Source organism: Halichoeres trimaculatus, unplaced genomic scaffold (genome assembly GCF_033239565.1).
Source record: "Halichoeres trimaculatus isolate MK-OKI-2021-1 unplaced genomic scaffold, fHalTri1.1 fHalTri1_scaffold_16, whole genome shotgun sequence".
Classification (NCBI taxonomy): Eukaryota; Metazoa; Chordata; class Actinopteri; order Labriformes; family Labridae; genus Halichoeres; species Halichoeres trimaculatus.
The window spans coordinates 772,396-794,630 of record NW_027437194.1 but is presented as its reverse complement, the minus strand read 5'-3'; the positions used below and the strand labels follow the sequence as shown (position 1 = coordinate 794,630).

Genomic DNA, 22,235 nt, shown 5'->3' with positions numbered 1-22,235 from the left:
GAAGTCAACCATTTTGAACTTTGAAGCCCAAAAAACAAAACCTCATGAGCTGCAGTACAAAGATCTGAGAGTGTGGCCATACCAGCTAATCACAATTTTACATTCATATTCAGGAAACACTCTTCTTCATTACTTGAAGTCATATTCACTGTAGAAGTCACTAAGAAAAAAGCTTAAGAATTTTTTCAAGAGTGAAATTTAGATATAAGGAACCCAACATTGTTGTAGTAAGATTGGATTATGAATTAATCATTGAAGAACTCAAATCAAAAAGGTAAAATATACTTCTTCAATTTTGGTTGAAAGCAATGGGGACCACTTTTCACTAACAGCCATAAAGGTCCCGTCTTTCCTTGAGAATCTCCTCAAGGCACTGAATTGTGATAGGGTCCACGTTAGGGTCCAGCTTATTGAGAAACCAGTGACCAAAGTTAAGTAACCAGCGTACCTCTGCTGCACCATAAATACAAATACCCCGAATGTGTATGGCAGTGCATGGTGGGTAATAGTTGTTCTCATGGCCTGACCACTTTGTAATCCTGGTCTTACTCACCAGTTCATTGATTTCAGGATGGGAACTGGGCACCCCTCCAGGTGCACCTGGAATCCGCAAAAGCGTAGCCCAAAGGTGTTCATCTGGAGAATAGGTGTCCTCTACCCATGCCACAAAGTCCTTCACTACAGCTGAAGAGTCCATAAAAACAACAATTTCTCTTGATAAGATAAAGTAGGCGCTGCCAACAAACATTTCGATACCATGTGGAGGAGGTGACTTCAACTGGTCTGTTCTTACCAGCCATTTCCTGTACTCAGAGGGGCCCGTCAGCTCGAAGTGGTACTTATATCTTCCGGCCTTGTGTCTAGGTAGAGTTGATTCCAGCATGCTTGATCCATTTAGACTTTTGAGACCTGACACCAGCTCTATGTTTGTCCTGAGGGGGAAATCCTGTCCACAGAGGTTGATGACATATTTCCACTGAACATCTGACTTCAAAAGATCAGCCAAACAGTTGAGATCAGCTTGTACACGGCTGAACGTGGCGTAATGGACAATCTCTCGCTTAGAAACGATGAAGACATTTGGCAGACAGCTCGCCAAGCCCTCAATGGCTGATTTGAACTCATCTGGAGACTTTTCGTCATAGTGGATGCAGTAGATGTTAGCAGGGGAGTAGATGGCCCTGATCAGCCTCTCCACCATCCATGCATATTTATGCACAACCAGAGAATAAGCTATAGGAAAATCTCTCTCCTCATCAGTCGCACACACACGGTCATAACCTCTGGCCTTGATGAACTTTGGACAGTTTGAGGTGAGATTAAACAGACTTTCATCTGTGTCCTTGACAATGTGGTGCTTCCTTATGATGAGTGACTTCTCCACCTCCACAGGGTCCAGGTCGTATATGGCCTTACAGTTGATGTTGTACTTATGGAAAGTTGGAATATCTTCAAGTGGAGGTAAAGATTTAACGATCTGTTTGTCCGTCATACTGACGAACAGCAGGCTGCACAGAAGCAGTGTTGAAAGAAGTAAACTGATGAACACTTTCTTGAGACCTGACGTTGAACTTGGTAAATTCATTCTGCAGGAAGAGAGAAATCAAACTGAAAAGGGGATCTGAAACAAACCACAAAGGCAATATGTGTTGTAATAGTTTATAATTAAATAGTTGTCAAGAACTTGAAAATTCTCATGGTCACTGAGACCTTGCTCTTGTCAGCTGATTGGGTGACGGTCTGCTTGAACTAATACCACACAAACAGTTATATGTTTCCATGTTTCTATCAATGAAACATGGAAACATTCTCAGCACAGGGTGGAAACAGTATGTGAACCCCTAAGCTATGACATTGTCGAGCTAAATGGATTGATTGTTGAGACCAGATTGGAGGTGTTGGTTTGAGCTGCCTTGCCCAATGAAAAACACACCAGTTTTGAGTTGACCTGACGTTGAACTTGGCAAATTCATTCTGCAGGAAGAGAGAAATCAAACTGACAAGGGGATCTGAAACAATCAACAAAGGCCATTTGTGTTATAATAGTTTATAATTAAATAGTTGTCAAGACCTTGAAAATTTTCATGGTCCCTGAGACCTTGCTCATGTCAGCTGATAAAAGGTTGCAAAAAACTCAAAACAAGAATGAGCGTGTGCTGGAAAATCAAAGTCACAAAGAACTAAAACTCACAGGATCACCTGGCCTTAACAACATGACAATAATAACTGGAGAATCAAAATAAAGTGAGAGAAACCTGACTTGAAACCCTGGAAAACCCACGTTTCCAACCAGAAACCACAGATAGGAGCCCACAGGGATTTATTTTTAGACTTAAAATGTTTGAACTTGCCTTTAAACAGCTCTATGCTGAGATAGTTACACTTCATTTTCATTCATCTAAAATTTAAGTTCCCTTACCAAGAAAATGTTGTTTGAATGTGCTAAGACAAAATCCACCAACAGGAAATTTGAAATGATAACAGTTTCCTCATTTTTACATGTAAAAGGATGAAATACCTTGTACAAACTCTGCATTGATTTCATCACGAGATTCGATTTGCTAAATGTTTGTCCAAAATTAAAATAGGGTCAATTATTACCTGTGTGATGAATCTTCAGTGTCTTAGCCAGGGTTTGATGCAAGAAAGAAAACAGAGTCTGAGCAAAGCCCTGGATCCCTAACAGAGGTTATTAAAGAAGTAAATATGGACTTTGGCACTGGTCCAGTCCGGCTTTATTTATCACCATTAACCATGACCTGTAATTACCTGATACATCATCTCAGAGTCACAGTACAGCAGTGGTGTGCACAAGGAAGATGGGGAAGCGGTCGCCCGAGTGGCCAAATTGTTGAAAAAGGCCTAAGGTGCCCTCTTTGGAGCCAAAACATGTGCAACTCAAGTGCCCTAAAGTCCAGTTCGTTTGGCCAGTCTGTTCTGTACTGTGCTCAGGCAGGGTACACTTCCGAGGCTCTGGCACACTCCAGAGATTGTGCTTTAGTGTGGTATACTTCATGCACAAGCACAAGGATGTGATGTATAATGTATGACTTACAATCTCTACGACTGTCAACATTAATCATGTTTTATAATTACCTGATATATCATCTCAGAGTCACAGGGAAGTGTAAGTAGAATTTGAAACAATCATATCTCATATCATAAAATTCATAGAAAACTGTGACATTAGAAAAACACGATGTTTAACACCCAAGACAAGTTAAAGGAAAAGTGATATTAGGCCTCATTTACTAATAAATGCGTAGTAATGTTTTTACTCTGCGCGCAAGTTCCATGTTTACACAAATCACAGTTGGATTTAAGACATGCACAATTTCCTTCTCACCAACATGCAAAACAGAATCAGTCTAAACTGACCACCTGTGCCAGCAACCTGCAATCTGCATACTACCACACCCCAGTTCATTCACATGAGGGCATGTGTTCAGTGCCTCAGGAGGAGGTACCACAGACCTCCACATCCGCATCACCATTGGCCACGGTTGCATGAGGAGTTTTTCGCCTTTCCGAATGGAATCTTATCAAATGACTTTTCTGAAAACAATAGTAAACATGGAAAGGAATATTCCAGTCTCTGGTCTGCATGCCCCGTTGTAATCAAACAGAATAGTCAATGGGGCATGCGCAGAAAAACGTAAACATCACGACGTTTATCAAAGCTGGAGGACGACAGTTTGTTTATCCCGGTGTTGCAATACTCCGTATTGTGAGTTTGTCGTCCGATCCAGTCTTGATATTATGTTCATTTCTTCCAAATTTTGGATCAAAAACAAACTTTCCGCAGCAGTCCAGTGCTGACAGCTTGCTGCCATTTTTAAAGTTGAGGAGCGTCTCTAGCTGCGTCTTACGTCATATCTGAGCATGCGCTGAAAGATCGTACCCTGACAACTTTCTGTTTGAGTGGATACATGATACCTCAATCGGTTTGGGGAGAGGAATATTCCACCCCTGTGAAACCGATTAAATGTCCATTCAGATTGGCTCTTTTCTTTCGGAGTGAGGCGTATACAAAGGTTAAATTCTTTACGTTTGAGCAAATAAACCGAATGCAAGAGGAATATTTGGGTCCATGTAAACGTGGCTGATGACAGCCACACAGCCCACTCCCCATCCCCTTGTCAGGAGTCTTTACCAGGTGATCTGTAATCAGTTAGCTCTCCTGGGTGCTGTGCAGGGATCATAACAGGTATCCAAAACATTAACCACACATTAAACAGTTGATGGACATTTTTGTTAAAAAAAATAAGTGTAAATGAAAAGTGAAGTTGTGTGTGCGTTATTTGCTTAGGAAATGTATAAAGTCATGAGGAGAAGCAGTTATTTCATGTCTTCACTCAGTTTGCATTATGAAACCTGCTTTATAACTGCCCTCCATTATAGACACTGCATTTACCATACCCAACCATCTCATTAACATCAAAACTGTCACTGTCCATCCATCCATCCATGTACTAATCCATCCAAAATGTACATTGTGATATTTTGAATTTTAAAATCAAGTATTTAATTTAAAATTCAATATTATACACATAATATGGATGAATATGCATCAATTTCATGGTTATTTCATACATTTTGTCACTTCACAGTTTTTGTTTTTTAATTCTAGTCTTTTTTCTTTGACTGATGTTTTAAATATGTCAAGAATTTGGTAAAAATTATATGTGTTTAAATTTTCAAAGACAGAGTTGGTCATCATCATCTGTGCATACGCCTGGTCTGAGGAAGTTCTGCATTTGTTTCCAGCGTAAAAACAAATTTAAGTAAAAAATATGAACAATGAATCACAGATTGGTGCGACAAAGGGTCTTACACAGAATTTAGGCACAAGTGTGTGCATACCCACTGCTTGTGAATAAGGCCCATTGTCACCCAATAGAATAATGTCTGAAACCACTGCATCACGTAGGGCTGTAATCTCAAAATACACATTCATGAAACTCTCAGTAAAGAACAGCTGAAAAGTAATCCCGGATCCCCTAACAGTGGTTATTAAAGAAGTAAATATAAACTTTGGCACAAGTCCATTCCAGCTTTATATATCACCGTTAACCATGACATATAATTACCTGATATATCATCTCAGAGTCTCAGGACAGCAGTGGTGTGCACAAGGAACTGAGTGTTTAACATGAGACATATGCTTAAAAACATGAGACAAAATCCACTGTTAGGAGGTTTGACATATCAGCAGTGTTCCTCAATTTTACTCATGAATAGGGGAAATATTTTGTCCAAGCTCTTCATCACTTTCATCATGAGATTCAATGTGCCACATTTGTCCAGAGTGAAAAGTGAAAGGGTCACGTATAACCTGTGTGCTGATTTTTATTCGGTGGATTAGTCAGGTTTTGATACGAGACGCCTGGGCTCAAGGAAATCATCCTGGAAAGAAGAGGTAGTCTGAGCAGAGCCCGGATTCCCTAATAACAGTTATTAAAGAAGTAAATATGGACTCTGGCACAAGTCTATTCCAGCTTTTTTTTTTATCAATGTCAACAAAGGTCATAAGACAAATGGAAAACCAACCAATCAGCTCTTTCATATCACTAATGTGATCCATGCAAATGTGACTGACTAGCATGTTAATCACCTGCCTGAAAATTGCACCACCTCATCTGAGATGGTACATTTGCCATAATATGAAAAACCGAATTGGACGAGCCCAAAAGCAAATCAGAGTCTACATAAACCTCGCTGTTTGCTAAACAGAGAACAGGCAGGCAGGGTAAAATACTCAGAGTCAATTCTCAGATTGAGACTACCCTGACACAATCACGCATCTGCCCATCCCACTTACTACGTTAAAGGTCTCAAGAAAAGACTGACTGTTTTTAAATGTTTTTGAGTTGAATTTCTGAGTTAGATTTTATGTTGAAACAACTCTCGTTGGTTTCTACTAGATGGTTTTTAAAGCTTATATTTGTCACGAATGAATGCTTCTTCATAGATGTGTCTAAACAACACCATCTGCAGGTGTTTCTTTATGATGCCACTCCTGAGTTAAAGCAATTCTAGTTTCAAAGTCAAAAGAAATGTCATAGCAGGATCGAACCAACATCAAAATGTTTGTCTCGTTGAGACGCACAAGTTATATCCAGACACCCCTGACCTATCTCAAACAGGGAGCTGGCAATTTGCCTTTCAAAATAAAACTGTCCCACAATTTGGGGACTTTTACAAAAGTGATCTTCTCCTAGGCCATTAATGATATCAGTTTGAAATTTGCTCAGATGACAGAGTGGACCCTGCTTTATAAAAGCTATATAGGAATTTGTTTTTTCTAAAACGGTTTTTGAATGACGAGTCCTCAACGTCGGTGAACCCTAAAGAAGCCCTTTCAGCTCCCCCTGTTAGAATGAATGGGGAAGGAGGATAAAGCTTCACACAAGCTGCAGCAGTTAGGCCTCTACACAAAAAAGTAAAAGTGGTACAGTTTTAAAAATGACATGGATGGATTCCTGACAAAATTTACTACAAAATATCTGACTTTTCGGGAGATTTGGTCAAAATTGTGGCATCTATGAGGAGAAGTTTCAAAACTTCAGTTATTATCTCTTCTGCGAGGGCAGCAGTTGGTGATGATGTCACTCACTAATTGAGAGTTCCGTGCATCTGGTCATGTGACTCACTGAAGGCGGGAAAATGGAATGTGTTATCCACACACACATTATAAAGGGATGAGGACAGTGGAGGTCGAAGCGGCATGAAGAATGGGCATGAAGGGATGGGCAACAGTGTGAGGGCTTTCACATTGGTCGTAAACTGAGATGGCTTTTGTTCCCAAACTGTTTGGCTTCTCAGTGATGTTAAATGGCAGTGCTGTGGTACTTGTCTTTTCTTTCTAATGGAATATAAGAGGAAGAAGCTGAGATTAAGATGAATACAACAATGATCCTATGTTTGACAGCCATCAAAAATCAACCCTGCTGCTCCAAAAACACAGATGCTGTGTCTGTGTTTCCCAGTGTGATGAACTGGACCAGCCTGGTATCAGGGCAGTGATACCTGAATGGGATCTGGGAGCAGGTAAGCAACACAAACAGACAGCATCAGGGTCTTCTCCTACAACTCACTCTAACAACCTTTGACCAAATATGTAGCTCACAGGTCAAAACATCTTGGTGCCACCTGGTGGCTCAGAATATTAACTACTCCTACCACTACTTCAGAATCAGAAATGCCTTTATTTGCCAAGTATTTTCAAAAATACAAGGAATTTGACTCCGGTTTAATATGCACTCTCAGTACAATTGTTGTAGAAAGAAAGACACTAGGGAAACACTAAATATGGCAAAAAGTAGAAAAAAAGAGCTTAAGTAGTAAAGAAAAATAATAAAATAACAATTTTAAATAAAGAACTTTGTACAGAGTTGAATAAAAATATATACACAATTATAGTTTAAAAAAATAATAGTAGTGCACTGAATAGATGTCAAGCATTGTCTGTTTTTAGATGTAAACTTACACAATGAAACCATGTGGTTTGTAACCCTGAACTGCCCTCTAGCATCTTCCACTCCAAGACTTAAGTGTTCGAAATTCACACATTTCTGTCAAACTGTATAAAGTTAAACTTTTCAGTTTCAGGTTCAATTTTCTTCATTTTGTCCATTTTCTTTTGTCGTGCTTTGGCCAGTTTCAGCATTCCACTGTATTTGCTGCAAAGAAGGCTGATAAAGAAGCAAGGTTATTACTATTTTTTATTTATTTGTTTATCGCAGAAATGTTGACTTTACAGTTTTTTATTCACCTCAAATGTTATTGTGATGCTCGTTATCACTGAAAAGGAGTAGGTTTTAACAGCTCTCCCTTGAAAGAGGGGGTGGGGGTATTGCCAAGGAAATGACTAATTAACTGCACCAATTAACCTTTTTAGTTTCATTCATAAAAATGACAATCATGTGTTCAATGCGGCTACTGTCAGAGTATTTTAAAAACCTAAATCTTATCAGTGTACACTTGCTGCTTTCGAACACTAGATGGTGCTAGTCCCCATTGTATAACTTCAGTGATTCATATCAAGATGAAGAGAAGGGGCCATTGAGCTGTGCTTTGTTTAAAGGCTGTTTACAGTCTAACTGTATTTGGTCTGACTAGTTTGAGATGAAAATGTACCAAGGAATTATTCTGAATCAGCTTCAGCAAATCAGTCTTTTAATACACAGTGATCATACCTGTAGTTAAGAAATAAAGAGCTGTACAATGCCAAAGCTCCTGACCCCAACACTATTTAGGGCCTAAAACAAGTATATAGTGGGGTCTAAACAACCCCTTTGTACTTATTTAGCCTTGAAATAAGATTATTTAAGCCAGTTTTATTTTCCTTTTTTTTGTTGTTGTTTTAGTTTCTTTCAGAGTTTAGCTACTACCTGACTGACAGTGCACAAAAAGTAATAAATAATTATTGATATTATCATCACTTACACCTTTATCATCCCCACAAATTTTTGTTATCAGTATTGTTGCATCTCTGTGACAAAAAAAAAAAATTATTGCTTTAGGCTCTTTTTAAAAGCATTTTTATTGGTTAAACGTTAAGCTGCTTTAAATTACTGTTTGATATCAAGTGCAAGGCAGCCTCTAGATCAGGGGTCTGCAACCTTTACTTTCATAGGAGCCATTTTTCCTCAGCTCACCTGGATTAAAGTTATTCAGGAGCCACAAAATCTACTTTATCTTCACAATAAAGACAAAAAGTGTATAAATTTGAAACATATTAAAAATCTAGTGAATAATAAGCTGAACGAGTAGGTTTGGTTTTTATAAAATTGTACGTGTTATGTCTCAGTTTTTTATTTTCAATAAATTTACAAATATTAAAAATTCAGAAAACTATGTAATATTCTAAAGTTCATAAATAGATAATAAGATATTTCAGTAAGTTTGTGATTTTTTCCAAAAAATAAATACAAAAAAATGGCTGAAAAGGCAAATTATTTTGAATTTTAAAACTGTTTTAACATTTCATAAATTTGCAAAAAAATATATAAAAAACTGTCTTTTCACAAAATTGCTCCATTTTAAATTATTTATAAATGCAGAAATTTGAATAAAAAAATGAAATCTAAAAATTTTCAAAATCTTTTAAAAAGTTGGATTTTTTACCCTAAATTTGCAAAAGCTTCACGTAAAAATAATTTATAAAAAAATTGCAAAAAGTTTAAAAAATAAATAAATAATGAGAAAAATAATTTCTTGATAATAAAATTAACACAAATACAAAAAATGGCTGAAAATGGAAATCATTTTAAATTTTAAAACTGCTTTAAAATTTCATAAATTTGCAAATATATATATATAAAAAACTGTCTTTTCACAAACTTGCTCCATTTTAAATTATTTCTAAAATTTGGGGGAAAAATGCAGAAATTTGAAAAAAATAAAAATACAAAAAGAAATCTAAAAATTTGCAAAATCTTTAAAAAATTGGATATTTTTTCCTAAACTTGCTAAAAGTTTAGGAAAAAATAATTTAAAAAAAAAATTGCAAAAAGTTTAAAAAATAAATAATTAGAAAAATATTTTCTTGATAATAAAATTATAAATAAAAGTTCTTTATTTCATTATTATTTTTTATATATATATATTTTTTCAAATCTACATGGAGCCACAGGAAAGGAGTCAGAGAGCCGCAGGTTGCAGACCCCTGCTCTGGATGCTTGTCTGTTATTGAGACAAAGGCTATTGCTAGTATACCTACCAGGCCTGATTGTTTTTTCTGAGTCGTTTTCAGATGTTAAGCCTAGAAAAAAAAGATTTTTCAGTATAAAATTAGAATTAAACCTAAATAAATCTGTTTTTCTTTTCTTCCATCCCTTTCAGCTTTACTGCCAGTCATTGAATAACTCACAACCAAACTACATCTCACTTTTTTTTTTCAGACTTGTGTGGCTTGTTATTTTTGCATTTTCTGCATTTGTTCTGCACTAGATTTTTCCTCTTGAGATGGGGATTATTTTACAGTTTGATGGATCTATACATCTAATGTTTATTTATTTATTTATTTTCTGTAAACTTGTAAAAACCCTATAAATACATGTTTATAAAGAAGACAGTGGCTCGTTTCTCTGCTGCCACAGGGAGAGCTGTGCCTTTAAGTGCGAACTGTGAGCGCTCAAACGTTATTACGCGAGATTTGCTTGGCGCCGCGACCTCATGTGAGACACCTCCTGCGCGATCCAGTCCGTCGTTACCTCTGCAGAGGAAAACGCAATGGACCCCTGAATTGCTTTTATTTCTCTCCCGTGTTTCCAATCTGCATCCAAACCCTGCTTTACTCGCTGTTTTTGGGACCTAACAGGGCGGCGCAACGATGTGGATCCAGGTTCGTACTATAGACGGGAAGGAGACGCGAACCGTGGAGGATCTTTCTAGATTGACCAAAATTGAGTCTTTACGCTTGAAAATACAGGACATCTTCAATGTAAGCCCGCAACAACAGCGCTTATTCTACCGAGGAAAGCAGGTAAACACCGTTTCTGTGCCGTCTCCCTGTGCCAAGCCTCCTTGTTTGCAGCTCTTGCAGGGTTTGGTCCGATGGTGGAAAGTGGAGTGGTCCTCTGGTGCTGTAGCCGTTTCGGACCCATGCGAGCTTCCTGTTTTGATAGGAATTCGCCAATAGTTCTTGCGCAAGAGCCCCGGGTACGCGGTGTGCCAGCCCCTCGGAGTAACACTGCTACTACATGGAAGTTAGGCGCTGTTATGAAACCACGTCACATTGTTTAGGTTGCCGTGGGGGGATCCGCATGCAACAAATGTCTGAGCGCCGTAGACATGTTTGTTTACATTGAGAGGGAGCAGAGAACATCGCCCTCTGGTTCCACATGTAGAGCACAAACAAACAAACAAGCTGCACCGCTCTCTGTCACCCTAACCTGGTTTTAATGCGCACACCAGCAGCACAGCCACCACACTGCATGCTAACAGTGTGTGTGTGCTCCATGTCCATGAGGTGTGCTGTGATGATATTAATGATAATCTGAGGGAGGAGGGGACTCTGCGCCACGTGCCCTCACATCGTACTGTGTTGTGTTTACATCACAGCCAGTTTTTATTACCAAGTACATTCACACATACAAGGAATCTATAATAACAATTAACAAGGAAATGACGTGAGAATAGCAACAAGCTTTACTCTTTGTATAATAGAATGCAGAAAAAAGTTGAGATACAAAATAAAAGAAAAAAAAAAGAAAATAATAACTATGTCAAAACAATACATAATGTCTGTCTATAAGCAGGGGCGTATTTAGTAGTTTGGGGGGCCAGGGCAAACCCAGTCAATGGGGCCCTCCATGTCCTTGTAACTCCTCTTCCTCAGAGCTAGACTGGCCTTCCCTGGGTCCACTGTCTCTTTCCCAGAATCAAGGCATGAGACAGTGCTAATCTTCTACATGCTAACTTAACACAACTAAATGCATTTCCTCAAGTTCTGTACTTTAGTTTGATTTAGAAAAAAGTGAATCCATCATTTAGTCCACTTTGTCCTGGATTTGAAATCTTTTATGGTCCATTGACAGCTTATTTGTCCCACAGTGGGGAATTTACAGAGTAACAGGAACAAACAAGAAAGGATGAAGTGAAAAACATTACAATAGGTAAATATTGGAAAAATAATTTAGTAAAGAAAAAATATGTAAATATCAAGCACAACATCAAACTGGAAAAAATCTACTGAAAGAGGTGATATTTACAGTTAGCATACTTTTTGGTCCTATTATTTTAAAGTGAATGTATTTTTATTTGACCCCCTGTCCAGTGAGTTATGTTTCCAAAAAAGAGATTTATACAATAATGTTTATCACCAACTCCAAAAGTTTGATTTAGAGAAAATGATCCTGTTTCCTGGGCTAGATAAAGTCCTTAAAATCCTAAAAGTCTGATATGTTTCTCTCAGATCTCAGAGCAACATTGGTTTTATTTCACACTTGGTTGAAAATAAGAAAAAAATGTGAAAAAAGTGTTTTTACCACTTTCTTCCTGAATCAAATGTTCAGATGTGTTGTAACATGGAATAGCCCATTGAATAAGAAGGGAGGGGGAGGAGCCAAAACCATCATTACAGATTAAGACTTTGATGTGTTTTGAAGCATGTGAAGGAAGATTTAGAAAAAAGAAATGCTTTCAATTGAAGAGAACTTCATAAATCAGTTTTTAAGAGATGCTTTGGGGGCCCCTGGGAATCTTGGGGCCCCAGGAAACTGCCTGTGTTTGCCTAATTGTAGCTACGCCCCTGACTACAGTCTGATCTGTGCAGTGAGCAGGACAAACATTCACATTACAAACAATAAGACAGGCGTAAACCCTCCATAACAACAGGATTTCTACATCAATGTTCAACAACTGATTTGACTATCAGTTGTGCTCATCACTTTACCCTCGCAGACTCGTCACCCTCAGGACCAATCATCTCCCACTTCTTAATCTGTGTTTGAACACTACTGCTTTGCATTTTCAAATCTTTGGATGTTGTTTTGCACAGGTCTTTACTTTCCCCATGGCTCGGTGTCCAGGAAATCAGTGCAGCCCAGAGGCGCTCTGATTATTCATACATACCGCTGTAATTACAATGACAAAAGTCACAGGTGTGGACAGTCAACCATACCAGTCATTTCAACCTGTGATTGTCACCCTGTGTGGTTGTTAGGCCAAGGGTGTGTAAACTTAAAGGTGTTCTGTGTGATCAGTCATATTTTCCCCACAAATTGTTAATTTTTTACAACTTCTGCGAGGGACGTAAACTTTTGAGCACTTCAGTTTTTAGTTTCATGTCGCATTTACACATATTACACCCTAGTTTACAAGCTATTGTCCAGCCAGTTAATACAATAAAAGGTTTATAGTAAATGCGAGAGATAGACCGATATGTTTTTTCAGGGCCAGTACCGATACTGATAATCAGTAGTCAAGGAAGCTGATAACTGATATTTGGGGCTGATATTCATTTGCAGTAAAAGTGAAAATATTGGCGTCAAAATTTGGGATAATACGAACTCCAACACTTCACTTTATTTAAAGCCTTAAAGCTATGTTTTTATCAGCAGCTGTCTGATAAAGTTCAATGAAAACTTTAAAAAATAAATAACTCCCTAAAGTTTTCTTCGGAGGCACGGCTGGGTTGGAGCCAAAATATCACAGTCTGAAATTTAATTTTTTCATCAGCCACCGGATTTTAAAAAAAAAAAAAGGCCAATGCCGATATGCCTCAAGATGCAAATTATCGGCGCCGATAATCAGTCTATCCCTACTAAATACATACAGATATGTCTCTGTGTAAAATTATTATAATATTCTCTGTAAGATTGTATTTTCTGCTATTTGACTCACTGGGCTAACACAGTTTTATTGTATGAATGGAAAAATAGTAAAGTATGTAATCCTATCTTTAGTAACGCTACTACATGGCCGATACTGAGGAACATAGTTTACTACCAGACTTTTTACCTTAGACCAGGGGTGGCCAACCATTCAGAGACCAAGAACCAAAAAAATGGCCGTGGTCTTGCAAATACACTTCCTCTCACATGTAAACAAAATGACCTAAAATAAAAAATCAATACATTTCCAATTTTTAAAGTGAGATTTACTGTGTTTGTGTGTTTCAATTCGTACCAGAGAAGAGAAACTGAAACTTAAGTATCAATCCCAACTGATCCCAACGTTGGCATCCATATATCTATACATATATATATATATATATATATATATATATATATATATATATATATATATATATATATATATATATATATATATATATATATATATATATATATATATATATATATTAGAGGTCGACCAATATGGGTTTTTGGGGGTCGATGCCAATGCCGATGCTTTCCAAATTTGGGCAGCCGATGCCGATATGCATAGCCGATTTTTCCAATTTGATATTCAGGCCGATAGTTAAATAATTATATATTTATCACATTTTTGTGAAACGCAGCAATTTCTGAGCAACTAAAAGAAATCTATTACAACAAGTCGTGTCCAGTCCTCTGAACATTTATTCAGCTTTCAAAACAATGAAATATTTTGTCTGAGTAAACACACAATGTAACAAGCAGTAGTAAACATTCACACTCTTCTTAAAATGTCAAAAAAGAAATTTAAACTTATTAATATAATTTGAACAAAAGTATGTAATGTATCCAAGTGGTTCCACAAGTTTGAGGTGCTCATCTTTTTTGTGCCTGAACAGAAATTGCGCCATTTTATACAACGGATCAAAAATCGGCTTTTTAAAAGAAAATACGGCCGATGGCCGATAGAGACAAATGTCCAAATATCGGCCCGATATATCGGCCGGCCGATATATCGGTCTACCTCAAATATATATATATATATATATATATATATATATATATATATATATATATATATATATATATTGATTGGCACACTACTACTCGTAACATTATATATATTTATTGGATTGAAGAGCCACACACCGAAAGGCGAAGAGCCACAGGTTGGCCTCCCCTGAATTAGACAGTTCTTGTAACTTTGCCATCGTAATTAATTTTTTATGCTGTGTCTTGTTTCAATGACAAACTTAATCCTAAAAAATGAATATAAAACACTGGTCAAAATATAATATTTACAGCATCAGACCCAATGTGGTGATTATTTAACTGCAGTGGACCAATTTGATCCAAACTGCTAATACCAAGCTAATGAAGTCACCATGAGCATTAGCATCATCCTGCATCTCACAACCTGATTCTGAAAACCCGTGTTTCAAACTATGACACATCTCAGCAGAAATAATGTCAAATAGAAAGCTACAGTGAGCTTGGAGGTTTCATCCCTGTCATGCTGGGAGTTTTATGATTTTTCATGCTCTATATGTTACAGGTGTAAGCAGGCATGCATAAATGTCCTTACACACCTGCAGTCAGGGTGTTTGATGGTATGGGAGCTGTGATCTGTCTTTACATGAACACGTATGCAGAGTAGAGTTCAGACGCAGTGGTTAGCCCACTCCTTTAACACACTGAGACACTTTTAGAGATGTGCCACACAGTAACATTACTTCAGCAGTTAACATTATGTTTATTACCACAGTGCAGTTACTGCTGGATCAGAAAAAGCCTGGAAACAAACTGATGGTGATTCCTCAGTTTAAGTTATACGGCTTTGTTTTCATTGGGGGTGCTTGCTTTCGTCACTGTTTCTCTATATATTGCTGCAGTTTAGGGTTGAAGATATAACTATAGATGTGTTTATTTCATAACCTTTGGTGTTTTCTAATGTATTAAAGCAGCACACATTTTTAAAACCGTACTTTCACACACACACGATGTGTTAGAGGCAGTGAGGTTGTGTGAGCCCTGGTTCTGATCCGTAACTCGCTGAAGGTGCAGACTGAACAGGGATGTGTATTTATTTGGTGTTTCAGCTCAGCAGAAAGAAGCTCTGGTACCAACACCGTGTCATTCAGCAGATGAGCTGCCGAGAGTAAGCAACACATATGATGTGTTAATCTCACATTGTTTGCATTTAGTGACACATGGTCGTATTCATTCATCTGGGATGGGTCATTATAGGCTATGGAAGCCCTGAGCGGACACTTATCCTCATGTTTTATTTGTTTCCTGTATTGATAAGTTAATGCTACCTGTTTTCTAGAAATCTTAGCGTCACATCATGTGCTCCAGCTGCTCAGTAATGGACATAACTTACCCTGTTGGTGTGGTGAGTGATGGCCTGGCACCTCATGGTCTATTCTATTATCGTGACCAGCCTATTGTTTCAGTTTCAGCCGATATGGATTTTTTGGTGCTGATACTGATAGTGATTATTAGTAGGCTAGGAGGCCGACAACCGATATTTGAAACCGATATTCATTTGTAATGAAAGTGAAAATATTGGCGTAAAAATTTTGAACATTACAAACTCCAACACTTAACTGCATTTAGATGCCCTCAAGCATATGTTTGTTTAACACCTCCAATGTTTAGCTGCATATTTCATAAAGTTAAATGAAAACTTAAAAAAAAAAAGCTAAAGTTTTTTATAGTGGATAAAGTTTTCCAAAATTTCAATGTAACTGTATAAAAACTGGACATAATTGAGTTTGTGCTGCCTTTTACAGGCATGTAATGCAGTTGAATTAATTTTCTGTTCGGTTTTACATGAATGATTTTAAATGTTTTGACCATCTAAGGCTTCCATAGTGTAGACATGGAGAAATTATGCGCAGAGAAGCATCAACAAGCAGCTCCTGAATGTCTGCAGTTTTTAAACATGTCTTATCATTTTTAAGAGGAAGAAAAACGGTTTCAAAACACATAAAAAAAAGAGACTGCAGACAGCGGCGCGGCTGCATCAGAGCCGAAACAACACAGTTTTGAATTGGTTTTATATCGGCTGTTTTATATTGTGCCGATATGCCCCAAAATGCAAAATATTGGCCCCCGCCAATAATCGGTCAAGCCCAAGTTTGGACAGCTAGCTTACCAGACAACGGCATTTTGGGCCCTAACAGACTACAAAGTCGGCTTTTGGCTGGCACGGGTGAATTATTTTTAGGGATGGGTGTTGATAAGATTTAATGACACCAATGCTCTTACAAATTCTGCTTATCCATCAGATTCGTTACTGATTCCCTTATCAATTCATCCTGCGAAAAAAAAGTGTGAAATTGGTCACTGGATCTGGATATGTTTAAACCTTAATATGTAGAAATAATTATAAAAAATTGCATATTAAATGACATTAATGCACTGTTTTGTTGACTGAAGTAAGCCATCTGGTGTCTCGGAGTGGTTATAGCAGTTGTTTAAGTTGTTTGGAACCTTGTCGTAGCTATGAAGCCAGCCATAAGCCTGAATTGACCTTTTCTTTCGTTTGCCTGTGAGTAGTTTCACAGGTATTGTCCAATTATTTTCAATAAAATAAGATTGGACCATTGAAGGTATATGCTGTCAGTTATAAAAAAGAAAAATAGGCAGGTCAGGCTTTTTAAAGATCCGTGATTGTCCAGAAAGTTGTGATCGGTGCACGCCTAATTTGGAGTTTTCAGTATTGTTTACAAAGAGTAATTGTGATATGTTTCAGTGATAAAAGTTAAAATCCTATTCTATTTGCTGAAGTTAAACCGATATATGCTAACTGCTAGCCTTTTAATGCAATTTCCCATATACTTTAGCATCAAGCTAGTGCTGTTTTGTTTATGCCTAGGCTAACGATTGAAACATTTTGGTTTTCAGTTTTCAATACCCATCCCTTGTCTCGAGATATGGAAGTAATTCCTGAAAAATTAGCTTTGAAATTTTCTTGTGGTAACAAAAAAAATACCTCAACAAGTCAAATTGACTTGCGATAGTAAAAACAGAGTTATTAAAAGATCTGGAAAATGTGTAAACAATCTTTATCACATGAAATTGAGAAAATATCAAACATATGGATTCCTGTCCCTTTAGGGCTTCCATACCAGGCCAAGAAATTCTTCTTATCTCTGATTTTTCTCCCTAGTTGTCTGTTGTACTATCTGTTATGTAATGAAATGATAATGAAGATACAGAGATATGGATCTTGCAGGTCACAGCGGGTTGTTTTTCTGTTTGTGAGCTGTGTGTAGAGCAGGATGGAGGAATATATCATCTCTGGTAGGAACAATAGTTACTCTGCAGACGCTGTTTGAGAGGAAATGTGAGGTGTTGTGTTACACATTAGGCCTTCAGGCCTTCAGATGCATTCCTCGTTCTCCATCCACTGACTTTATTTGAGCACTCTGGGCATTTTTCCTAAAGTCAACAGGAAGTAAGAATAAGACAGAACCTAGTTGTAAAAAGTGTTGAATTAAGATTTGTCCTGTTAATAATTAATGAGCTGTTTGCTGGCGCTGTCATGGAGCCGTGTGTCGGAGCGTTGGTGGTAAAGCCTCGGCCCCGTGCACAGAGTCCTGTGCTTCCTTCGTTTCTCTGGAAAATGAGTGGGGAGGGTTGATGAGGGGATTTCCACGTGTGGAGCAATGCATGGAATGAGCCAGTGACACGCAGCACGCGCTAGCTAGGGCCCTTACATGCTCGGTGTGAAGATTTGGACTTGTAGCAGAATAACTCAGTCTAATTCCCCTCCAAAATGGCGTCTTGTTTTTCCCCTCCAGCTCGCTGCGCACGCTGCCTCACCCATTCAGAGTCACGCTGCCCTTCAGTCGTTGGGGTCTCCAGCCAGGCAACTTTGTCTCAGTGCTTTTCTCACTCATCGTGCTTCTGTTTCACTTTCGTCTTGTGTCAAGCTCACACACCTTTCACGCTTCTCATGCAGCTTCCAGCTCAACGCCAGCCGTGGAGATTTCAGTCTCTAATTTATAAGAATGGTTTGTTTATGAAGTGCTCAGAAGCTCAGTTTGTGACGCGTGTGTGCTGCAAAACGTCCATTTTAAAGATCCTCCTGCCGTCTGCACTGAATGCTTGGTTGTTGGCTTTGAGCTTTTCAGGCTTGCCCTCTTCCATGCAGATTGTTGCTGTGACCTAGATATCTCTACAATTTGATTATACATTTCCTAATGTCACGGCTCCTGGGTTGATCATCCAAACTGTGTACTCCATCAGGACTTTCCGTGGAAAGTGGAGTTGGCTGCAGCCGTGCGTGCACACAGTCACACCCTTCTTTGACAGATATGCTGGACAAAGAGCAAAGACAAAAGAGGCATGAAACCTAGACTACAACTGCAGGCTTTCTCCACACCCACATGTTTTGATAGTTTTACCGCTCCCACTCAGATAGCCTCAGTTAGCCGACCTTACATTGGCACAGTGAATTACAGGGCTGTTTTTTCCTGTGCTCAGATTACTGAAGCAATACTCTGGTTTGTACGCTGCCAATTATCTGTGTTTCTCTGGCTGAAGGTCTCTCATGCCAGCAAAGTTCTCCTTTGAAAGTGATAAACACTCTAAAAAATGAGGGGTTTATTACAGAGCATAGAGCCACGACGGTAAAAACTGCAGCATGTATCAATGTTTTCAGATTACACTGTGAAAATAATTTGTCGATTCAACTTAACTCACTCAAGTCATCTTGTTGCTTTTGCTGAGTTAATTCAACATGAAGAGTCAAATTATTTGACCTAGAAAAAAAAAATCAAGAAAACTACAAAAGATGTCGGTTGAATTAATTCCTCAAGTTTTTATAGTAAAGTAGTTTTTGCCGTGATGGTGTTTTGTAACCGTGAGTGAAGAGGGAACACAGTGGATACGAGACCCTGCTGTACATTGAGATGTTACACTGAGGACACAGGCTGTCTGTGCTCTAAATGGCACAGACCAGCTGTTTATGCGCCATGGCAACGACCTACTGTCTTGTCTGTCCTGAGCGTTAACTCTAAACTAGGGCTGAACAATTAATCGGTTTTAAACTGACATCACTATGTAGTAGACTGCAATTTTCAAATCGCAAAGGCTGCAATTAGAAAAATAAAGTTTTATGTACGCAGACCTGGAGGGAATATAGCAACTTGTACTTGTTCTCCCTTAAAACCAGCAAAAGTCAAAATGCTGTTTTGAGAGCTACAAAGATCCATCCAGTAGATCGTAGAGCCGTACCCCTTGATCACTTTATTCTGTATGGTTTGTTACTCTTTCTGACAACTGGAGGTCAGTAAACTATCACAGTTTTCCTTTTTCTTTTTCAAGTAAGAAATGCAAAAAAGACTTGTTTTAGTGTTAACAGTATCTTTTGTTGGTGAGTCATTCTTTAAAATGACTTAAAACTTGTGTTATGTGAACAACGCAGAAGATAAACGTCCCCCCAAAAAAATTATATGCAAAATTGCAATCGCAAAATTGGTCTAAAAAATCGCAAATAGATTATTTTCCAAAATCATTCAACCCTACTCGAAACACACTGTAAAAATCATTGAGTGCATGGACCCACGCCCTGTGGAGCACAGATAGCCTGTCTGTGCAGCAGAGCACAGACAGCCGGTCCGTGCTGTGGAGCACAGATGGCCTGTGATGGCCCTCAAGAGCAAAAAATTCCTTTTTTTTATTCAAAGTTACTTATTAAAAGATACAAAAGGTCATTCACTCTTTCATTGGCAATAGTAAATGACATTTAATACTAAGGGTGTAACGGTACATGTATCCGTGCTGTATTCGAACGAGTTCAGTAAGTTTACGTTAGCCGCTGCACATGGCTCTTTAATATTCACGTGAGTACTCGTCTATGATTGGCTGAGCAGGGAAGGCGTTTTAATATTCATGAGGAAAGTGGTCTGTGATTCGTGCTTTGCGATCATGTGCATATCATGTGGACGTGACGTCTCACGGTGAGCCAATCAGAAGATGAATATCAAAGAGCTTCCGTAACCACAGGAGCTTGTGTCTGAATTGTGCATCATGGCTGCTGCTAACGACCAACCAGAGCTTGAAGAGCCCCCCCCCCCTCGCTGTATAAATGGCAAGTTTTTGGTTTGATAAACATGCTAAACAAGCTAATGGTTTTGCGTTGTTCCATACTGTACCCAAAATGTACCGAACCTTGACCCTAAAATCAAGGTACGTACTGAACCGTAATTTTTGTGTACTGTTACACCCCTTTAAATTACCCTACAACTTTAGAAAAAAAAATGCCCACAATGCAACTGGGTAACACTCAAAGTAGGCTTGTTTCATTCCCACTCCCACCCAAATTCCTTCATTGTCAAGTTGACAAACATTTCTGCTTTATGTAGACATAGATCTTTAAGTTGAAACATTTGATTTCAAGGATCTTTTGTCATGCAGACAAATTATTTATAACAATAAATGTGCAAAATCACTTTTTACAGTGTACATGGTCTTGTTGCAAAGATAGGTAAAAATTAGCATGTTTAAATATGTATTTAAAGATTGTAACCTCATGCTCACGGTGCACGACAAACACACCCCTGATTTTTCCCAGTATCTCTATAAAGAGACGTATTAACTGTGTATTAAAATGCTGCCCAGAGAACCTGGTTTCAATGATTTTAGATTTAAGCAAAATAAAAAAATAAGTGATAACACACTTTTCAGAGTGAATCTTGTAAATAACACAATCCAAACCAGCAGGATGAGAGATGAGAGTCATACCATGGAAATTTGGTGGATGCCAGGCGCACTGACGCGCTCCGTGTTATTGTTTTTTTGGAAATGTGACCTATTTTGCTCGGCGCTTTGCTTCGACGGCCTGTGGGCGGGGACACGGGCGGCGAACACGGGGTATGAGTAAGGGGTTTGAGATGGCTGCTGGAGTAAAAGAGGTTAATGAATAAATCCTGCTGTGCTGCGACGTTTCAAACTTCTCTTTGTGACGACGCGTTGAGGACGGTGGTGATTCGGCATCCTCTCCCTCTGCCTGCAGCTTTATTGACTCAGGATTAATCCCCTCGCACAGCTGATGTGGAGTTGACAGTCAGATATTTGTAGCTACATGTTAACTGTGCTCCAGTATCTCTGCAGCAACACGTCTCTGTTTGATTTCCTCCCTGACCTTGTGCTTTGTTTCCTCTCACAATGAGAAATGAGTCTTTGAACGAATGCCTGTGGATATGCAACAGAGGAATTAGCCCGGTTGAGAGGTGTTAAATATACTCACACACACACACACACACACACACACACTCACACACAGAAGCTTTTTGACTCTAAAAATCTTTGGAGAAATCTTCCTCCAGTGTTTCTGGTTTTGCGTGAAGCTTTGTTGTGATGGTGCCGAATCTCCCCTCTGGATCGGAGAGCAGTCTTTCTTTTTGGAGAAGCAGAAGCAGTGTCTGCTTTTTTTAAATTTATTTGACAGGATTATTTATTATGATGGAGAAAATGTCACATCCTTGAGGATATTATTCGTCCTTCGTGCTCGGGACGCGGCTGTTTTCCTGTCAGAGCGATCTTGACCTCCATGAGTGTGTTACGTGTGTGTTTATTACCTTTCTACAGTCAGGGCTGCAACGCCGAACACCCTGAATCATTTGGTAGAGTCGATGCAGAGCGTGTTGCGTTGACGGTATGTTGTGGCCTTATTCTGCACTTTGCAGCAGCGTGAATGTTTGCTGCAGGTCCTCGTGGCGATCTCATACTCTGTCCCCCTTCCCCGTGTTTGTTTGCCTGTTTTTTTCCTAATGCAGTATCAAGTAGCACAAGGCAGAGGAGGATAGGCAATTACTGTGACTAAATCGAAGCCCGAGTTGAGGCAGGGGAACAGACAAAGAAATGCTGAGACAGACTCCAGCAGAAAGACACAGG

At 38.6% G+C, this 22,235-nt stretch overlaps 2 protein-coding genes across 2 annotated transcripts in view; one reads left to right on the top strand and one right to left on the bottom strand.

The window, feature by feature from the left end:
* Positions 1–325: 325 nt before the first annotated feature.
* LOC141805745 (beta-1,3-galactosyl-O-glycosyl-glycoprotein beta-1,6-N-acetylglucosaminyltransferase 4-like) lies at positions 326–1,585 on the bottom strand. The gene has a single exon (XM_074690934.1). It carries the CDS (start codon positions 1,583–1,585, stop codon positions 326–328), a length of 1,260 nt encoding a protein of 419 aa, XP_074547035.1.
* Positions 1,586–10,162: 8,577 nt separating this feature from the next.
* Positions 10,163–22,235, top strand: part of uhrf2 (ubiquitin like with PHD and ring finger domains 2) — a 45,809-nt gene continuing 33,736 nt past the window's right edge. The window contains exon 1 of the mRNA XM_074689995.1: positions 10,163–10,489. Coding sequence (XP_074546096.1) covers positions 10,337–10,489 — 153 coding nt within the window. The 5' untranslated portion in view covers positions 10,163–10,336. The remainder of the gene's footprint in view (positions 10,490–22,235) is intronic.